We start from the raw sequence: 20099 nt of genomic DNA on the forward strand, positions 1-20099 counted from the left end.
TGAAAGCTAATCAGTTCTATATAAAAAAAAACATAATCTTTGTCAATTTACTGGATATAACCCAGATAATAACTCAACACTCAACCACCGAAATGTCTGAAAGCGCTTTTGTTCTGTTCGCTAACATTTTGACCTCATTACCTGTCTGCAAGTCCTTCTTACTTCAACACCTATGATAGCTGATTGGATAATATCTCATTTTCCATGTCTGATGGAAGTACATGCGACAGGCTCTGTAAATGATCTATTTTCAGATGTTTTGAAATAATGGAATGCAAATGGAAGAAGAAAAAGGCTATTTATTTCTGATTGAAATGTAAGTGCGTTTGAATGGAACTTGATTACTTGGAGTTCATCACTGAATATCACCTCTATGTAACGACAGAAAATAAGTGATAGTTTGAAGGAAATCTGCTTGCAAACCACTTCAAAGGGATAAGAAGCAATTTATAAAGTACATAGATAAAGTCATTGAAAGATTCTGACTTACATTAGCAAATAATGTCAATCAATATCTTTATGTGCAAGAATTTCTGGATATGTGGATATGTGGATATGTTTGCATAAGCATTATAAGAATGTTATACCCATAGCTACATAGATAAATAAGTGTGTCTAGTGTCCCATTCTAAAATATAGAAGCACATGCATGGCAAAGCCTTTGGATGTACCACAGTAAATATATAAAAAATAATAATCAAATTTATATGTGATATTTTTGTTGGTGAGTAAAGGGACATAAAGAAATCCAATGCACTACTGGGAACTAGCTGAACACATCTGATGAGCCAATGACAAGCAGCAAATATGTGCAGTCACCAAAGGATACCAAGAGTATCAACAAAGTAAATGTAATAATATAAGTGAATATAAAAGTGTCTTAAAGTTATATGCTCTATCTGAATCATGAAAAAGTATATATATTTGACTTGCATCTCACTTTAATATTTATTACTTTGATTACTTTATACCAGGTGTGCCAAAAAGGTAGATTGGGATCTACCTTTAGATCTCTAAATGCAGACCAGTGGATCACAATACTGTTGTGTGATTTCCCATTTCCCTGTTATATGAAGATCAATTTCACATGCAAGTTCATATTTTCCTATGTCTCTGTTTGTAGAATTTCCCTTAACATTCAGACACACCCACCAACTGTCCAGACACGCCCAACAACTGTCCAGACACGCCCAACAACTGTCCAGACACGCCCAACCACTGTCCAGACACGCCCGTCAACTGTCCAGACACGCCCGCCAACTGTCCAGACACGCCCGCCAACTGTCCAGACACTCCCATCAACTGTCCAGACACGCCCAACAACTGTCCAGAAACGCCCAACAACTGTCCAAAGTCCAGACGCACACAACTGTCCAGACGCGCCCAACAACTGTCCAGACACACCCACCAACCGACAAGATACACCCATAATCCCACACACTATCCACCTGTGACTGCCCCTGACATGACTTCACCAACATATCAGCAATGGTCCTCCTCAATCTCCGACAGTCCCTAGTACCTAGCCACAAATGTTGGGAGGTATGCTAAAGTATGGGAATCCCTCTTTTCTACATTTACTAGAGAAGATTCATATTCATGGTTTTAGTATGTCTTTCTTCATAGCAAGACAGAAGACATATTAAATTTGCTTCATTCTCTTGGTATCCTTCATTGAAAAGCATACCTAGGTAGGCTCAAGAGCAGCACTGCTGATTGGTGGCTGTGCATATATTCCTCATCACTGGATCAACCCATATGCTCAGCTAGCTATCATTAGTGCATTGCTGCTCCTGCAACAAAGGATATCAAATGAAGCAAATTTGACAATAGAAGTATATTGGAAATGTGTTTAAAATTGTATGCTCTATCTAAATCATGAAAAAAGGGTTGTATGTTCCTTTAAAGGGACAGTCAAGTCAAAATTAAACTTTCAAGATTCAGATAGGGCATGTGATTTTAAACAACTTTCCAATTTACTTTTATCTTTACATTTGCTTTGTTCTCTTGGTATTCTATGTTGAATGCTAAACCTAGGTAGGCTCATATGCAATTTCTTAGCCCTTGAAGGCCACCTCTAATTTTGAGAGTTTTTCACAGCTAGACAGTGCTAGTTCATGTGTGCCATACATAACATTGTGCTCACTCTCGTGAAGTTATTTATAAGTCAGCACTGATTGGATATTATTATTATTATTATCGGTTATTTGTAGAGCGCCAACAGATTCCGCAGCGCTAATACAAGTCTGTCAAAAGAACTGAAATAAGGGGACAGTTTGCAGAGGCTTAGATACAAGGTGATCACAGAGGTAAAAAGTTTATTAATATAATATATATGTTGGTTATGCAAAACTGGAGAATGGGTAATAAAGGGATTATCTATCTTCACCATATCTCCCTGCAAAGATTACATTTATGAAGCATTGAAAAGCCATTTATCATTGTAGAGTTGAAAGAAGATATTTATTAACATTCATTAAAAGGGACAGTCTACTCCATATTTTCTATTGTTTCAAAAAAATAGATAATCCCTTTATTCCCCATTCCCCAGTTTTGCATAACCAACATGATTATATTAATACACTTTTTACCTCTGTAATTAACTTGTATCTAAGCCTCTGCAGACTGCCCCTTTATCTCAGTGCTTTTGACAGACTTGCATTTTAGCCAGTCAGTGCTGATCATAAATAACTCCACAGGACTGAGCACAATTTTTAAAATCTATATGGCACGCATGAACTAATGCCCTCTAGCTCTGAAAAACAGTAAAAATGCACTGAAATAAGAGGTAACCTTCTAGAGCTTAGAAATTAGCATATGAGCCTACCTATGTTTAGCTTTAAATAAATAATACAAATAGAACAAACCAAATTTAATAATAAAATAAAAAGTTGCCCTATCTGAATTATGAAAGTTTTAATTTTGACAAGACTGTCCCTTTAAAGAAGAATTTATATACAGAAATGGATGAACTTAGGTAGTAAAGGGTAGGTCAATTTTTATTATTCAACGTAGTGTATGTAAAGGCCTTATTAATTGCTATATTTTCTATTTTGATAAGTTGTAAATAATATATCAATATTACTTTATGAAATAGGCCTTATTTTGTTCTTTTGCCAATGCATTTTATGAAGTAGGCGTCCATTTTGTGTCATGGTATTTAAAATTGATGAGTTTCAGTTGAACTTTTTTTTTCATTGTTATCTTTACGCACCACAGAGAGATGTTCAGCCGAAAGTTATATTAAAAATGAAAAGAGTGAAGTTCAAAGATTGTAATTATTCAAAGCATAGAGAGGCAATTTTCTTTATTACAATTCATTTTCTTCATATTAATATTTATTTTGCACTTGAAATTGCCATTTGTCTGCATGTTGCTGTAGGGCCTGCAGTACATTATAACTCAGGAGGAGTTCCTTGCAGGGTTCCACATATTGAGGTGGTTTAAAAAGGAATTTATCTTTAGAAAAAAATATTCCTGCTTCACAAGTGAATTACAATTGCTTAGGTTCCTCTCTGCTTTTTGCACTGTTGCCCTTAATTTTATAATGGAGATTTTTCCAAGTTCAACATTTGTCCTTCAACTGCTTCATTCTTTCATGAAGGAATAATGAAATAATTTTTTTTCCTTTCCCTGGCCTGTTAGGTATTTTTAGTTAATTTGCACATATCAGGGTAAAATTGCCTGCACTTTCAATGAAAAGCTGTAAACCATCATAGTATTTAAAGGTGGCTATACAAAAGCAAGGTTAATTTATTATATTCATTGAAACATTCTTATTCCACAATACCTATCATGTGGCCTAATGCCATATAACATGAATAACTAGCGAGTTTGGAAGCCATATTTGCACAATCTAGTCAAACAAAGTACCACATGTTTAAAAGTTTACAGTGAATGTAAACTTGAGCGTACTTGCTCAAGTCATAGGATAGAATTAAAAAAAGTAGTTAGACTTTCATTTATCAAATTGGTAATATATCCAGGTCTTCTAAGATTTTTACCTTATAATGCTATAACGATAAGCGCCATTCCTCCGCCCCCCATAGTCCTCAATTGACTGACAGATGATGAATCTGAAATCCACTAATCATTGTCCCCCCCCCCCCCCCCGGGTCATGACGTTTTTAGAAAGGGGAGAAACAACAATTAGTGAATTGCAGATTCGTCATCTGTCAATCAATTGAGGACTATGGTGGGCGGAGGAACGGCGCTTATCGTTATAGCATTAAAAAGGTAAAAATCTCAGAAGATCCGGATATATTACCAATTTGATTAATGAAAGTATCACTCATTTTTTAAATTCTATCCTATGACATAAGCGAGTAGTTTACATTCACTTTAATGAAACCAAGTGTAAAGAAATGTGTGGGGAAAAGAATGTAGTGCATCATTTGTGGGTTAAAATAAAGGATGGTTTTTTTTTTCTCCCTGGCTAAACATGTACCATTCATGCTCTGCAGACAAGAGCAAACCTCTAAACATTTGTGGCTAGTTATAAGGGTCTCTGGAGGTTAAGGGGGCGGTGTAAGGAGGGTGTAGGTTCATAGGTGGATAGTAAGAGGGATCATGGATGTGTGTGGATGGTCGTTAGGTATGTCTATGGGCGGAGCTAAGAAAAACTCTGCAAATTAGGACGTATGGGTGCCTCAGAGGGACAGAGCTTAGAAATAGGAACTGTCCCTCTCAAACAGGGACAGTTGTGAGGTCTGCAAATATATGTTAGAGGACCACATAGAATATTTTAGCTACATATATTGCTAGTTTTTTTATTAGAGGGGTGTGTGGTGTTGGTTCACCCATAATAAGGACTTGGCCTTCAACCAGGCCTTTTCATGTATAAAAAAAAAATGTATATCTTTGATTAGGCTTCTTTTCATTCGGCCAGATTACCAGTTTTGCGTTAGAAGCTATGCGGTGCTAACGAGCAGTTTTTTCTCACCGCTCACTTACCTGCAGCGCTAGTATTACAGGTTTTTACAAACCCGGCGTTTAAAGGCAAGAAGTGAGCGTTGAGCAAAATTGTGCTCCATACCGCACTCCAATACCAGCGCTGCTTAAGTCAGCAGTGAGCTGGTAGTACGTGCTCATGCATGATTTTCCCATAGGAATCAATGGGGAGAGCCGGCTGAGAAAAAGTTTAACACCTGCCAAAAAGCAGCGTAAAACTTAGTAACGGAGCGTAATTTATGTTTACACCTAACACCCTAACATGAACCCCGAGTCTAAACACCCCTAATCTTACACTTATTAACCCCTAATCTGCCTCCCCGACATCGTCGCCACCTACATTATACTTATTAACCCCTAATCTGCCGCTCCGGACACCGCCGCCACCTACATTATACTTATGAACCCCTAATCTGCTGCCCCTAACATTGCTGACACCTACATTATATTTATTAACCCCTAATCTCCCTCCCCCAATGTCGCCACAACCTATCTACACTTATTAACTAATCTGCCGCCCCCAACGTCGCCTCCACTATAATAAACATATTAACCCCTAAACCGCCACACTCCCGCCTCGCAAACATTAGTTAAATATTATTATCCCCTAATCTGCCGCCACCTACCTACATTTATTAACCCCTAATCTGCCGCCCCCAATGTCGCCGCCACTATACTAAATGTATTAACCCCTAAACCTAAGTCTAACCCTAACCCTAACACCCCCTAACTTAAATATAATTACCATAAATCTAAATAAAAATTAATATTATTACCTAAATAATTCCTATTTAAAACTAAATACTTACCTATAAAATAAACCCTAAGATAGCTACAATATAACTAATAGTTACATTGTAGCTATTTTAGGGTTTATTTTTATTTTACAGGCAAGTATTTATTTATTTTAGTTTAGTTTCATTTTGTTTTTATTGTTTGAAGTTCACAAAACTTGTACAAAATAAACATGTTGTTTCCACATGAACATAATAAATTACAAATCATAATCCTCCATATCTCTTATTGTATAGTTAGTTTAACAGTACATTATTTCTACTATTATACATGATATTAATTTTATTCATGTAGAACACAAAAACCTTATGAAAAAAGAAAACGAACCTCAACATTTTCTAGTTATTAAGTTCAAAAGGTACTAAAGAAAAAATATAATTTCTTATATATTTAAACTAAAGTTACTACCAACAGTTGGTTTAGCGTTTCACTAGTCCTACCTGTATTTTACCGTATTCTATAAACCATCTTTAATAAGACCAAGGAGGAGGGGGGGTTGGAACAAGTTGTTCAGGGGGAGAAAAAGAAAGAAATAAAAAAAAAAAAAAAAAAAAAAGGAGGGAGAGGGGAGGGGGGAGAGAGGCGGTATACACCGACGTGTTTCGATGATAATTATATGTTGTTTCTATATCTCCTAATAAATTCTAACCATTTATGTTCAAATCTATCTTGATGATTAATTCCCTGATTAAGGCTATCAATATGTTCTATTTGATATTGTGCATGAAGTAGGAAAGTTAAGTTGTTAATTGTGGGTTCCTTAGTGGCTTTCCAATTTTTTAAGATAAGATATCTACCTCCCAGGATTACTGTATTAATAAAATCAATATTAGGGACGTATTCCCCACGGTCTCTCAAATTAACCAAGAAAAAGATATGCTGTATCTCTATACGTATCTGTGTATTCAGTAATCTATTCATCCAGAACTGTACCCGCTGCCAATATTGCTGGATCTTGGGGCAACTCCAGAACATGTGGACCAGGTCGGCCCTGATGGAACTACATCGAGGGCACACATTTAAAACATTCCCGTACCATCTATTTAAGCTAGCTGGTGATATATACATGTGATTCAAGATTTTAAACTGTGATTCTCGCCATGATGCGGAGAGAGTTGCATGTTCTACCGCAATTATGCTCTGTTTTACTTTATATGGATCCATATTTTGGATATCCTTAGCCCATTTTGCCGCTATCTCTGATACATTTTTTTCACCACTCTCCGTTTGTATCATCCGATACCAATAACTAATTGATCGTTTACCTGCTTTAAACAGAGCAAGGCCCATTTTAATACCCGGGTGTATCAGTATTTATTTATTTTAACTACGTAGAATAGTTACTAAATAGTTATTAACTATTTAATAACTACCTAGCTAAAATAAATATAAAAGTACCTGTAAAATAAAACCTAACCTAAGTTACACTAACACCTAACACTACACTACAATTAAATAACTTACCTAAATTAAATACAATTAAATAAATTGCATACAATTAGCTAAAGTACAAAAAAAAAAAAACCTAAATTACAGAAAATAATAAACAAATCAGCCAATAGAATGCGAGCTCAATCCTATTGGCTGATAGGATCAGCCAATAGGATTGAATTTCAATCCTATTGGCGGATTGCATCAGCCAATAGGATTTTTTCTACCTTAATTCCGATTGGCTGATAGAATTCTATCAGCCAATCGGAATCTAAGGGACGCCATCTTGGATGACGTCACTTAAAGGTACCTTCATTCAGTAAGAAGACTCCGGATGAAGAGGATGCTCCGCGCCGGATGTCTTGAAGATGGACCTGCTCCGCGTCGAATGGATAAAGATAGAAGATGCCGTCTGGATGAAGACTTCTGCCCGTCTGGAGAACCACTTTGCCCGGCTTGGATGAAGACTTCTCCCGGCTTCGTTGAGGACTTGGCCCGGTTGGATGAAGACTTCTGCCGCTTCCTTGAGGATGGATGTCCGGTCTTCAGAACTGTAAGTCGATCTTCAGGGGGTTAGTGTTAGTTTTTTTTTAAGGGTATATTGGGTGGGTTTTATTTTTAGGTTAGAGTTTGGGCCTGCAATAGAGCTAACTGCTCTTTTAAGGGCAATGCCCATCCAAATGCCCTTTTCAGGGCAATGGGGAGCTTAGGTTTTTTTTAGTTAGTATTTTATTTGGGGGGTTGGTTGTGTGGGTGGTGGGTTTTACTGTTGGGGGTTGTTATTACTTTGGGGCAATGCCCGCGCAAAAGGCCCTTTTAAGGGCTATTGATAGTTTAGTTTAGTTTAGACTAGGTTTTTTTTTTTTTTGTTTTTTATAGGGCTATTAGATTAGGTGTAATTAGTTTAAATATCTTGTAATTTGTTTATTATTTTCTGTAATTTAGTGGGGGTTTTTTGTACTTTAGCTAATTGTATGCAATTTATTTAATTGTTTTTAATTTAGGTAAGTTAATTAATTGTAGTGTAGTGTTAGGTGTTAGTGTAATTTAGGTTAGGTTTTATTTTACAGGTACTTTTGTATTTATTGTAGCTAGGTAGTTATTAAATAGTTAATAACTATTTAGTAACTATTCTACCTAGTTAAAATAAATACAAACTTGCCTGTAAAATAAAAATAAACCCTAAGATAGCTACAATGTTTATTGTAGCTAGTTTAGGGTTTATTTTATAGGTAAGTATTTATTTTTAAATAGGAATAATTTAGTTAATTATAGTAATTTTATTTAGATTTATTTAAATTATATTTAAGTTAGGGGGTGTTAGGGTTAGATTTAGTTTTAGAGGTTAATACATTTAATATAGTGGTGGCGACGTTAGGGACGGCAAATTAGGGGTTAATAAATGTAGGTAGGTGGCGGCGATGTTAGGGATAGCAGATTAGCGGTTAATATTATTTAACTAGTGTTTGCGAGGCGGGAGTGCGGCGGTTTAGGGGTTAATATGTTTATTATAGTGGCGGTGATGTCCAGAGCGGCAGATTAGGGGTTAAAAATTTTATTTTAGTATTTGCGATGCGGGAGGACCTCGGTTTAGGGGTTAATATGTAGTTTATGGGTGTTAGTGTACTTTTTAGCACTTTAGTTATGAGTTTTATGCTACAGCATTGTACCATAAAACTCTTAACTACTGACTTTAGAATGCGTTAGGGATCTTGGAGGTAGAGGGTGTACCGCTCACTTTTTGGCCTCCCAGGACAGACTCGTAATACCGGCGCTATGGAAGTCCCATAGATAAAAGACTTTACAAAGTTTACGTAAGTTGTTTTGCGGTAAGGCCAAAGAAGTGTGCAGTGCCCCTAAACCTGCAAGACTCGTAATAGCAGCGGGCGTAAAAAGGCAGCGTTAGGACCTGTTAACGCTGCTTTTTTACCTTACCGCACAACTCGTAATCTGGCCGTTTGGCATTCTAAAACCTTTGAGTCCAAGACATTCAGAATGTATTTTTCAAATAAAGATACCCAGAGAACTAAGAAAAAATTATAATAGGAGTAAATAAAAGATACTTAAAATTTGCATGCTTTATGTGAATCATGAAAGAAAAAAAAAATTGGATTTCATATCCCTTTAAATAGGGGAATACTAATACTATGCCTCATTCTCAACAAAAAATAAATCTATAAGACACCCAATGGGGGGGGGGGTGACATGGCCCTAATTGATATAGCTAATGTAGAAAAAAAAACTACTTGTCTTGCGAGAATTAGGGTTAAAGATAAAATGATAAATATATATTTATTGTGATTATTTATTATGTCATTATTATGTACAGAAACATTTTTGTGGCTATGAATAAGCAGACCCAATTTTTGTAATTTGCCTAAATCTGGAACTGTTAATATACATTTCCTGAGTTTACATTCCATATCACTCATTGCACTCAAAGCTATTCAGCTTTTTTTTTAATTTATCCATATACCATCTGACAAAAGAGATGAGATCACCAAAGTCATGCACAGTTCATTGGCAGCTATCACCCAGCAGTAATGAGAGATCCTTCAAATGCACTTCTGGTATTCTGACGTAATAGATTTCCTTTAATAGTAGTGGTAAAATAATCTGGGCTTGCAATACATTGCTCTTTGTTTGTATGAGTTGGTGCTACAAGAGCAGATAGAATTCATGTTTTTCATTAATATGCAGTATGTAATCTACATTCTGCATATGCAGTCTAAGTTAAAGGTACAGTAAGTTCCGTAGAAGAATGTTGAATGAATAGTAAAATTTGACGGGCACTGCTAGTCCCGAGCGGAAAATATAGCTGATCAAATCAGCAAAACTAGTTTCATAGCCATATAAGTTGAAAAACAAAGAAGCGCAGCCGCACTCAAAAACACCAAAAATTTATCGTAAAAATATCTTTTAATGTTGAATTAAAAAATATACAAAGGTGGTGAGCCCCCAAAGAAGAATCCTTACACGTTTCGTGCCTACTGTTGGCACTTAATTATAGGATGACATATTGAGTAGCTCACCTATTTAAAGGGACAGCACCAAATCACAAACAATTAAAATCATTCAATTAAAAAACTGGCTTTGCTATTTCTAGATCCAACAAAAACAGATTACATGTGATACAAGAGAATATACAAATGCAGTACAAAATATTGCACACAACTCAAAAACCCTTTTCTATGCATACATTTGATGTTTTATCAAATTAATTGTATTTTGAAGTTCTATCATTAATGAATGTAATATATTTGGTACTATAATTCAAAGCATATATATGGTTCTTTACGGCAGTGGTCCTGGATAAGTGTTCACCACACTATCCATCTCTGTAGTAACTCATGTCCCATTCACAATTTAAACCAAGGGGGGTAATAGTTCTAAGTTTATAGATCCAATAGAGCTCCTGTTTGAGTAACAGTTTATATTTGTCACCACCCCTAAGGGGGGTTACAACCTTATCTATAACTTTAACTTTCATCTGGAAAACACTAGTCATATGGATACCATTAAAATGTTTAGCAATAGCTGATTCCTTAACAAACTCCTTATTATCCCTAATATGCGCCCTCATCCTGGATCTCAGTTCCCTCGAGGTTTGACCTACATACTGTAGAGAGCACAAGTTACATTACAATAGGTTAACTACAAAACTTGTTCTACAATTTGCATAATGTTTAATATCAAAGGATTTGTGGGTTACAGTACTCCTGAACTGATTCCCTAATCCTATGATACCACAAGTAATGCATGGACCAGTATCACATCTAAAGGTGCCCTTTCTGCTCAACCAGTTGCTTTGTTTGGCAAACAAGGCAAGGTGACAAATTAATGTAGGGAGTTTCTTAGAAACAAATTTGCATCTGTCTACCACTGTTGCTAATTTGTTTCTAAGAAGGTAATTGCTTGTCTATTGACAGTGAACTCCAACCCAGCTCATCTTAAAGGGACAGTCTACACCAGAAATTTTTAAAAGGTAGATAATCCCTTTATTACCTATTCCATAGTTTTGCATAACCAACACAGTTATATTAATATACTTTTTACCTCTGTGATTACCTTGTATCTAAGCATCTTCTGATAGCCCCCTGATCACATGACGATTTATTTATTATCTTTTGACTTGCATTTCAGCCAATTAGTGCTGTGTTGTGCTGACTCTTAAATAACTTCCCAGGCGTGAGCACAATGTTATCTATATGGCCCACATGAACTAGCAGTCTCCCGTTGTGAAAAAAATAAATAAAAAAGCATGTGATTAGAGGCTGTCTGTAGTGGCTTAGAAACAGCCAGAAATTTAGAGGTTTAAAGGTTATAAAGTATATTAATATAACAATGTTGGTTGTGCAAAGCTAGGTAATGGGTAATAAAGGCGCTATCTATCTTTTTGAACAATAACAATTTTGGTGACTGTCCCTTTAAGATGAGCTGGGTTGGAGCCCACTGTCAATAGACAAACAATTACCTAAGAGGACATTTAAGACACAAAAATCTACATATAAAATGTTTAAAAATCTATTAAAACTTATTTTGTTAGCAAAGTGTGCCTTATTTTGCAGTTATTGGACCCAATAGAAGCGTCTTGCGTGTTGTTTATTGTATTCCATTTCCTATGGTCAATTAGCAAAAAAAATAGAAATGAGCTGCAACAAAAAATCAAGAAATCACTGTGCAGCATGTACAAACATTAAGATTCTGAATTACATGAAGCCTCACTGGGGCAGTGGAAAAACTTCAAAGTTTCAGGTTTAAAGCACGCAAAATAAAGATTGTAGTATAAAATGTTTAATTATGTGTAGTTAAAATACTTTAAAATATACTTTCATTATTTATTGTGTTCCCTTTTCCTGTAATTTAACCCTGAAAATTATTGGTTTTCTAAATTCCACTGATGAGTGCTGCCATGATTGAACTTAAGTTGCCCCTTATCTGCTTCCCCTGCTGAATACAATTAGGGACAGGTATAAAACAGGCAATCAAAAAAGGGATCTCACACAATAAAAAACTAGTTCACATGGCGGCAAACGAATGTAATTGATAGAAACTAAACCTTTACACTTATATTTTCAATATTCAACTATTATAATTGTAAAAATACATCATATTATTCTAAAGCTAATCTTTGCTTTAAAGAGATACTAAACCCAAATATTGTCTTTCATGATTCAGATAGAGCATACAGTTTTAAGCAACTTTCTAATTTTGTCCTATTATCATTTTTTCTTCATTCTCTAGCTATCTTTATTTGAAAAAGCAGGACTCTAAGTTAGAGAGCCAGACCATTTTTGGTTCAGCACCATGGATAGCGCTTGCTGATTAGTGGTTACATTAAAGCCAGCAATCACCAGGTGCTTAACCAAAAATGGGCCAGCTTCTAAGCTTACATTTTTGCTTCTCAAATAAAGATAGTAAAAGAACAAAGAAAAATTGATAATAGGAGTAAATGAGAAAGTTGCTTAAAATTGAATGCTCTATCTGAATCGCGAAAGAAAAAATTTAGGTTTAGTATCTCTTTAAATATATCATTATGTATAGCATGTATTTTCTATTTAACATCCCTTAAAAATAAAATAAAAAAAATAAGCCAGGAACTACAGTTTGAATCCAAACAAAAGGAAATATTATCAAGATGGATGACGTCCTTACAGCTGACAATATACAGTAGATGCCATGCGTATTACTGCATAGGTTTACTGATTTGCTGTGAAATATTTAGATGAAGGAGTTAATTGTACCAACTATAAAGAGAATATTCCTTCTTCATATTTAATAACTAAGTAATGAATTGCAGCAAAGAAGCTATAGACACTGCAACTTTGAACATTTACCCGCTAATCTATGCCTCAGGAAATAGACGGGAAGTAGGATATGCTTAGTGTCTATGGTTGTCAGGGAGGGAGATGGATGATGCTGCGCGCAGACATAAACACCACATATTATGCGTAGGTAGAAAAGTAACAATCTGTTTTTAACTCGCTTTGCGATTAGCAAGTGTGATATCCTACTGATGCTATTATCATTTCCAGACACTACGTTATCATTTATTAACCTGTACTTATTTAGTGAAATACGAAGAATGTTAGAATTAAAAATAAATAAATCATAGATGCTTCAAATGATTCATTCTAAAATTTTAATAAGATTTTAAAGGGATATGAAACCCATTTTTTTTTCTTTCATGATTCAGATAGAGCATGCTATTTTAAGCAACTTTATTATTTACTCCTATTATCATTTTTTCTTTGTTCTCTTGGTATCTTTATTTGAAAAGCAGGAAGGGTGGTTCAGCACCCTGGGTAGCGCTTGCTGAATAAACGTGCAAAAAAAACAAAAACACAAGTTAGCAAACGTTATTATTTCACTTTAGCTTGCATATAATTATGTGTGTAACCACTGCAAAGGCGATAAACACATAGTTAAGAGCAGCTCAAGAGCAGAATTGCTCTACTGGGAGCTAGCTGGATACCAAAACAACACATTATGATTCAGATAGAGCATACCATTTTAAACAACTTTCCATTTTACTTCTATTATCTAATTTGATTAGTTTTCTTAGTATCCTTTGTTGAAAAGCATACCTAGGTAGAAGTAAATAGGAAAATTGTCTAAAAATGTATGCTTTGAGGCCTATGTATCAACTGGCAATACGCTCACTGTATTCAGCATTGCACCAGCAGCTCACGGTCTTTAGACCGCTGCTTCATAACTGCTGTTTCTGGCGAGTCTGAAGGCTCGCCAGAAACACGGGCCCACAAGCTCCATACGGAGCTTGATAAATTGGCCTCTGTATCTGAACCATGAAATAAAAAATGTGGGCTTTATATCCCTTTAAATTTGATAATAGAGTAGACTAAAAGTCTCTTAGAAATTGCATGCTCTATCTGAACCATGAAAGTTTAATTTTCACTTTCATGTCCTTAAAAATATGGTTATATTTTCCTGATCCTGATTGGTTAGCTAACAGAAACTAATTATTAGACATGTGCGTTTCGCAAAAACGAAATTCGTACGAATGCAGCAAATTCGGAGATTCAAATCTATTTGAATTTCCAAATTACCCTAGCAATGAAACTAAACTAATCCGAATGCATTTGTAACAAATAAATCCAAATTAGTTTGGATTTATTCGTTACATTCGAATGGTCATGGACTAATCACAATTCAGTATAAAAATTAAATTTAGTGAGATAGAACAGTGAAATAATTCCGTTTGTGTAACTTGGAAGCATCCGAATCAACATAATATATACCAAACTTCTGAATTTACTAATCGAATCCGAAAAGAATACATCCAAATTTATTTTGTATCCGAATGAATCCGAAACGAATACATTTGAATGTATCCGAATTCAAATCCATTCGAAACGAAATTCAAAAAAATCCAAAGGTGAAAGCAAAATGACAGTTGCACTCTCAGTATTGCTGTACTATGCTATCTATGCTAAAAAACAAACAAACAAACAAACAAACAAACAAACAGTAAATATGCTGGATTATGAGACTCTATAAAAATAAACTTGGATTTATTTTTTATTTTTGACTATTTATCATTTTCTATTAAAATGGAAGTGATGCTTTAATCCTAATGCATTTACTTCCAGGTCCTTTTAAAGAATGAAGTGTCAAGCACGGACATTGACAGCACCTACTGAAGATTCATGTTTCACTTTGCCGTAGGGTCAGGTTGTTTTATGGTTCATCTGTGCTCTTTATTTCTGCTTACATGCCGACATAGTCCAGTAGCTTCATTCTCCACAGCCAGAGAGAAAGGTCAGTGACCTGTAAGGTTTGCAGGTAGTTGTATCCCTTATACAGGAAAACATCATGTGTTGGTTCTACCTTGCTTTTTGTCACAAATAACACCACAGATAACAGCTTTAATTAGCAGTTATGAAGCAGTGGTCACAGAGACTGCTGCTCCATAACCTGTCCGCCTGCTCTGAGCAGGCGGACAGACATCGCCGGAAATCAACCCGATCGAGTTGATTGACACCCCCTGCTGTCAATCTCCCTGGTCAGATGAGACTGGGGAGATTTAAATTCTCTAGCTAAGAGGTGGAGAAGAGGATAGGATAGGATACTTCATAAGTACGGACTGCAGGTCCACTTGTGAGAACACTTTATGTTCTTTTATTCTTGTAGAGGTGTGGTCCTCATCACCAGTGAACTGAATCAGCAGCCCTTATGAGCCAATTAGAAATAACAGGAAGTATAAAACCAATTCTGCAGCTTTTACTTAAAAGGACACACAAGTCAAAATCAAAATTTCACAATTCAGATAGAGCATGCAATTTTAGACAACTTTGCAATTAACTTCCATTATCTAAATGTGCATCTTTTTATATGCACAATTTCTGAGGCACCATGTGCAAGATTCACAGGTTATACATATATGCATTTTGTGATTGGCTGATGGCTGTCACATGATGCATTAGGAAGGTAAATATAACCGACATTTGTTAAAAAAAAATCTACTACTCCTTTGAAATTTAAACAAAGTGCTTTTGCGTTGTCTTTTTATTATGCATTTATTGATTATGCAACTGTACTGTGTTTAGTGGTCTTTTAACATTTTTTCAAGAAATATATTTTTAACATGGGGTCCAATCAAGCTAGGTCTGTCCAGTTATAAAATTCAGTTTGAATAGGTAGCCAACTGTATTTATTAAAGTTATCTAGAAATCTAAATTCTCCAAGGACACCAAAAAGTTAAAAAACAAAACAAAAACAAATATTGTTGATTCTGGCATATAACATTGAGCATAAGACAGCAAAACACGTTCCTTTAATGTAGGTTTGTCATGCAAGACAAATTATTTTATAATTTTTTATTCAGTATCAATATATAGAACAACACAGCTATTCATCTGATTCTGGGGATAATTACATTTTAATCGCAAGTAGTGAAACTGTCAATGGAGGTAATTTGATGAGGAGCATCTGGTGGGACTCATTAATTCCGAACATTGGGCTCAACGTTTGGAACAAATGCTCTGTCCAATGACATCACTTCATCGACTGACTAGGCGGCAGCTAATCAGATAAGAGGAGAACAAACCAACATTTACAGTAAAACTTAATTATCCTTTAGAATTGACTTGCTCCTAAAGAAAAAAGACTCACTACTGAGTGTTCCCTGGAGTAATCATCATAATCTCTAGTGTTTTAAAATGTTTTGGTCAGCAGCAGCTGGAGATCATGCCTTTAGGAGTTTGGGGTTTTATAGAATAAAGAACGTATGCAGTGGAAGATTGGAAACGACAAGAGGATAGTGGTTTAAATATGATAATGTTCAAAGGAAAGGTCAAATATGTTAGAAAAGGAGCCTGGAGTATGTTAGTATGCTTATGTATTCATTAATGTAACATTGTATGACGTACCAAAATGTCTGCATCCATCATGGTCAACGAAAGAAGATTTACAGTTGATTTCCTTGAAACGTGCTTCTATACTTCATAAATAACTTCACTTTTAGCAAATGATTCTGAGCCTTGTAAGTTCATACTAAGAGCACAAGTGTATCTAATTCATTCATTGGTGTCCAAAAGCCGTTGTTCACTAACTAAAGTATCTTAATATATGGAATTCATTTTGTTTAGTTTGTACAGTAGCTAAAATTGTACTATGAATGTCCCCTGTCAGAAAATATCACTTGATTACCATATAACAGGAGTGAAGAACAAACCAGTTTAACCAGACACTGGCCTTTATTCCAATTCCCCAGAATCCCTGTTCATAAACATTGGCATTTTTTTTCAAAGCCATTCCAATATGTTAGAATATCTACATTTTGAAATACTAAAACCTCTGCAGTTACAATATTAAAATTCTCTGAACAATCTACAATAGGATGTTTAAACATGAGTTGAATAAAAACAACTTTGTTGTGTGAGTTGTCCCTCTCAGCCATTGAGCATTAGTGTCCTGGGACTTAGTCCACAATTAGGCACTTCCTGTCACTTTCAGTTTTAATAGTTTGTACGTAACCTTTTTTTTCATACAAAATATTTTAATATGTTTAACTGTTGTCATATATATATATATATATATATATATATATATATATATATATATATATATACATACTGTATATATATATATATATATATATAGTACCATGTCGCTTTAGAAACACATTAAAAAGTGGAAATCTATAAGAAGTAAAAGGGTGTTATTATGTTATAAAACATGGCAGTTAATTAATTTGACATTGAGGATGACAGACAAATATGTTTGAAGGCAATTTTTCTACTTTACGGTTAAATCAATTCTTGGAGTCCTTCCAGGACTATGTAGGTGTAGGCTGTCTGGTAGACATTTGGGGGGCTCCACTACCATTGCGATCGCAGGTGTTCTGGGGGTGGGGTGAGATTGAGGGTTTGGGCAGGATGCGGATGGAGTTGGGTTGATCATGGGCATTTTCTTGGCAGTCCCTGGTTTCACTCACAAAATTGGAAAATTTGCTTTGAAGGGAAAGTTGCTTTAGAGGAAAAAAAAGGGGCAGGGATCCAAAACCATTACTGTCCCTCTTAACAGTTGGGTCACTGTGGCTGTAGCATTTAAAAACTCAAAAAAGCTACATAAAATATAATGGAAAGTTGTCTTCTGATAGGTTTGATTACCCTTGTTAAACTATTTCCATGCAGTGCATAGGGGGGGCATTAACTTTCCACTAATGCATTTGAAAAACTTATGATAAGTGGCTTTTCATTAAGTTTTTCAAATGAATTGGACACTACATTTTTGAATTCTGATGGTATTTCAGTGGTCTATTGTTTTGAGATCTTGATTTAATGTAAAGTAAACTTATAATGCAATTTCCCTTAATAATTACTTTACTGAACAATTGGTATTGTTTCTCTCTTTCAGATATCTCAACTAATAACCGAGACTGGCCGAGAAGGGCTCACTGAAGCAGCACTAAATCGTTATAATGCTGATAAACCCTCAATATACAGTTTCCCAGCATCTCACAGCACTTATGTAGCCAGTGAATCATCCACCGGCACGTCAGTGGCGGCGTCTTTCTTTGCCAGGTAAGAAATATATTTTTTTTCTAGTTTTCAACTGATAATATTAAAGCATGACCTCTCAATTATAAAGTGAAATATATTGATGACTTGTTTCAGTTCTACATGTTGTGCTATTTCAAAAGCTAATTATTGTGCATTTTATTGGCCTGTGTATGGGCATTCATTTCTAATAATATGAATATGTATGGTTTATATTGCTGTTCATTAGTATAGCACACAGTGCATTCTGAAGATGGACAAAATGGACAGATTTTAGTGCTTTAGGCCCAGAAATATATCAGCAGATATAACACTTTATTGTACTTTCCAAATTCCGAGTTTTTTTTATAAACTCATTGAAGTGAGAGAGTGAGGTAGTATGAAATATCCATACAACATAATGGATTTGCAACAAGCAGAATTACCAAAGTCTTTATCAAAGCAAACTGTTGAACGGTCCTTCATCATGTGTGCTGTCACTGATTGGGAAATCTAGCCTCCCTGCATGCTCTTGGTGTCACGGTTTTACTGGAACTGACTGAGTCACGCCCATGACCTACCCATAATTTATTAGGAAACGCCAATTTTTTGTACTCTTCCCTCCTGGGGAAGCTCCACCCATGGTCTTCCTGCTAGTCCACCCATGATGTGAACGCACCAACAAAATACCAATGGACAGCTGTTAATAAAACAGCAGTTCGAAATGTTCATGAGGTTAAGGATGGGACAAAAAATACAATACTCCAGGCAAATAAATGTCAGTTTCGACAAGTGGAACAGGAGAGAGAGATACTTGTTTTATACATGTGTCAGCCATCATTTTAAAAATGGTGCATCACTTGCATCTCAAGCAACTGAGTGTCTTGTGCTTGGGTGTAAATATTCTGCACCCTCACCCTTTGGACACCTGTATAAAAGAGGCACAAAGAGGCTATAAAACATAATTTATGTAAGAACTTACCTGATAAATTCATTTCTTTCATATTAGCAAGAGTCCATGAGCTAGTGACGTTTGGGATATACATTCCTACCAGGAGGGGCAAAGTTTCCCAAACCTTAAAATGCCTATAAACACACCCACAATTCAGTTTAACGAATAGCCAAGAAGTGGGGTGATAAGAAAAGAGCGAAAGCATCAAACAAAATAAGGAATTGGAATAATTGTGCTTTATACAAAAAAATCATAACCACCACAAAAAAGGGTGGGCCTCATGGACTCTTGCTAATATGAAAGAAATGAATTTATCAGGTAAGTTCTTACATAAATTATGTTTTCTTTCATGTAATTAGCAAGAGTCCATGAGCTAGTGACGTATGGGATATAAATACCCAAGATGTGGAACTTCCACGCAAGAGTCACTAGAGAGGGAGGGATAAAATAAAGACAGCCAATTCCGCTGAAAAATTAATCCACTACCCAAATCAAAAGTTTCAATTTTAATAATGAAAAAAACTGAAATTATAAGCAGAAGAATCAAACTGAAACAGCTGCCTGAAGTACTATTCTACCAAAAACTGCTTCTAAAGAAGAGAAAACATCAAAATGGTAGAATTTAGTAAACGTATGCAAAGAAGACCAAGTCATTGCTTTGCAAATTTGATCAACAGAAGCTTCATTCTTAAAAAGCCCAGGAAGTAGAAACTGACCTAGTAGAATGAGCCGTAATCCTCTGAGACGGGGAATAATCCGACTCCAAATAAGCATAATGAATCAAAAGCTTAACCAAGATGCCAAAGAAATGGCAGAAGCCTTCTGACCTTCCTAAAACCAGAAAAGATAACAAATAGACTAGAAGTCTGACTGAAATCTGAGTAGCTTCAACATAATATTTCAAAACTCTTACCACATCCTAAAGAATGTAAGAATCTTACCAAAGAATTCTTAGGATTAGGACACAAGGA

At 35.4% G+C, this 20099-nt stretch overlaps 1 protein-coding gene across 1 annotated transcript in view; it reads left to right on the top strand.

The window, feature by feature from the left end:
• The window catches only part of KIF26B (kinesin family member 26B), a 559622-nt gene that overhangs the window by 240489 nt on the left and 299034 nt on the right, over nt 1-20099 (top strand). The window contains exon 4 of the mRNA XM_053711042.1: nt 18055-18221. Coding sequence (XP_053567017.1) covers nt 18055-18221 — 167 coding nt within the window. The remainder of the gene's footprint in view (nt 1-18054; nt 18222-20099) is intronic.

Source organism: Bombina bombina, chromosome 4, assembly GCF_027579735.1.
Source record: "Bombina bombina isolate aBomBom1 chromosome 4, aBomBom1.pri, whole genome shotgun sequence".
NCBI lineage: Eukaryota > Metazoa > Chordata > Amphibia > Anura > Bombinatoridae > Bombina > Bombina bombina.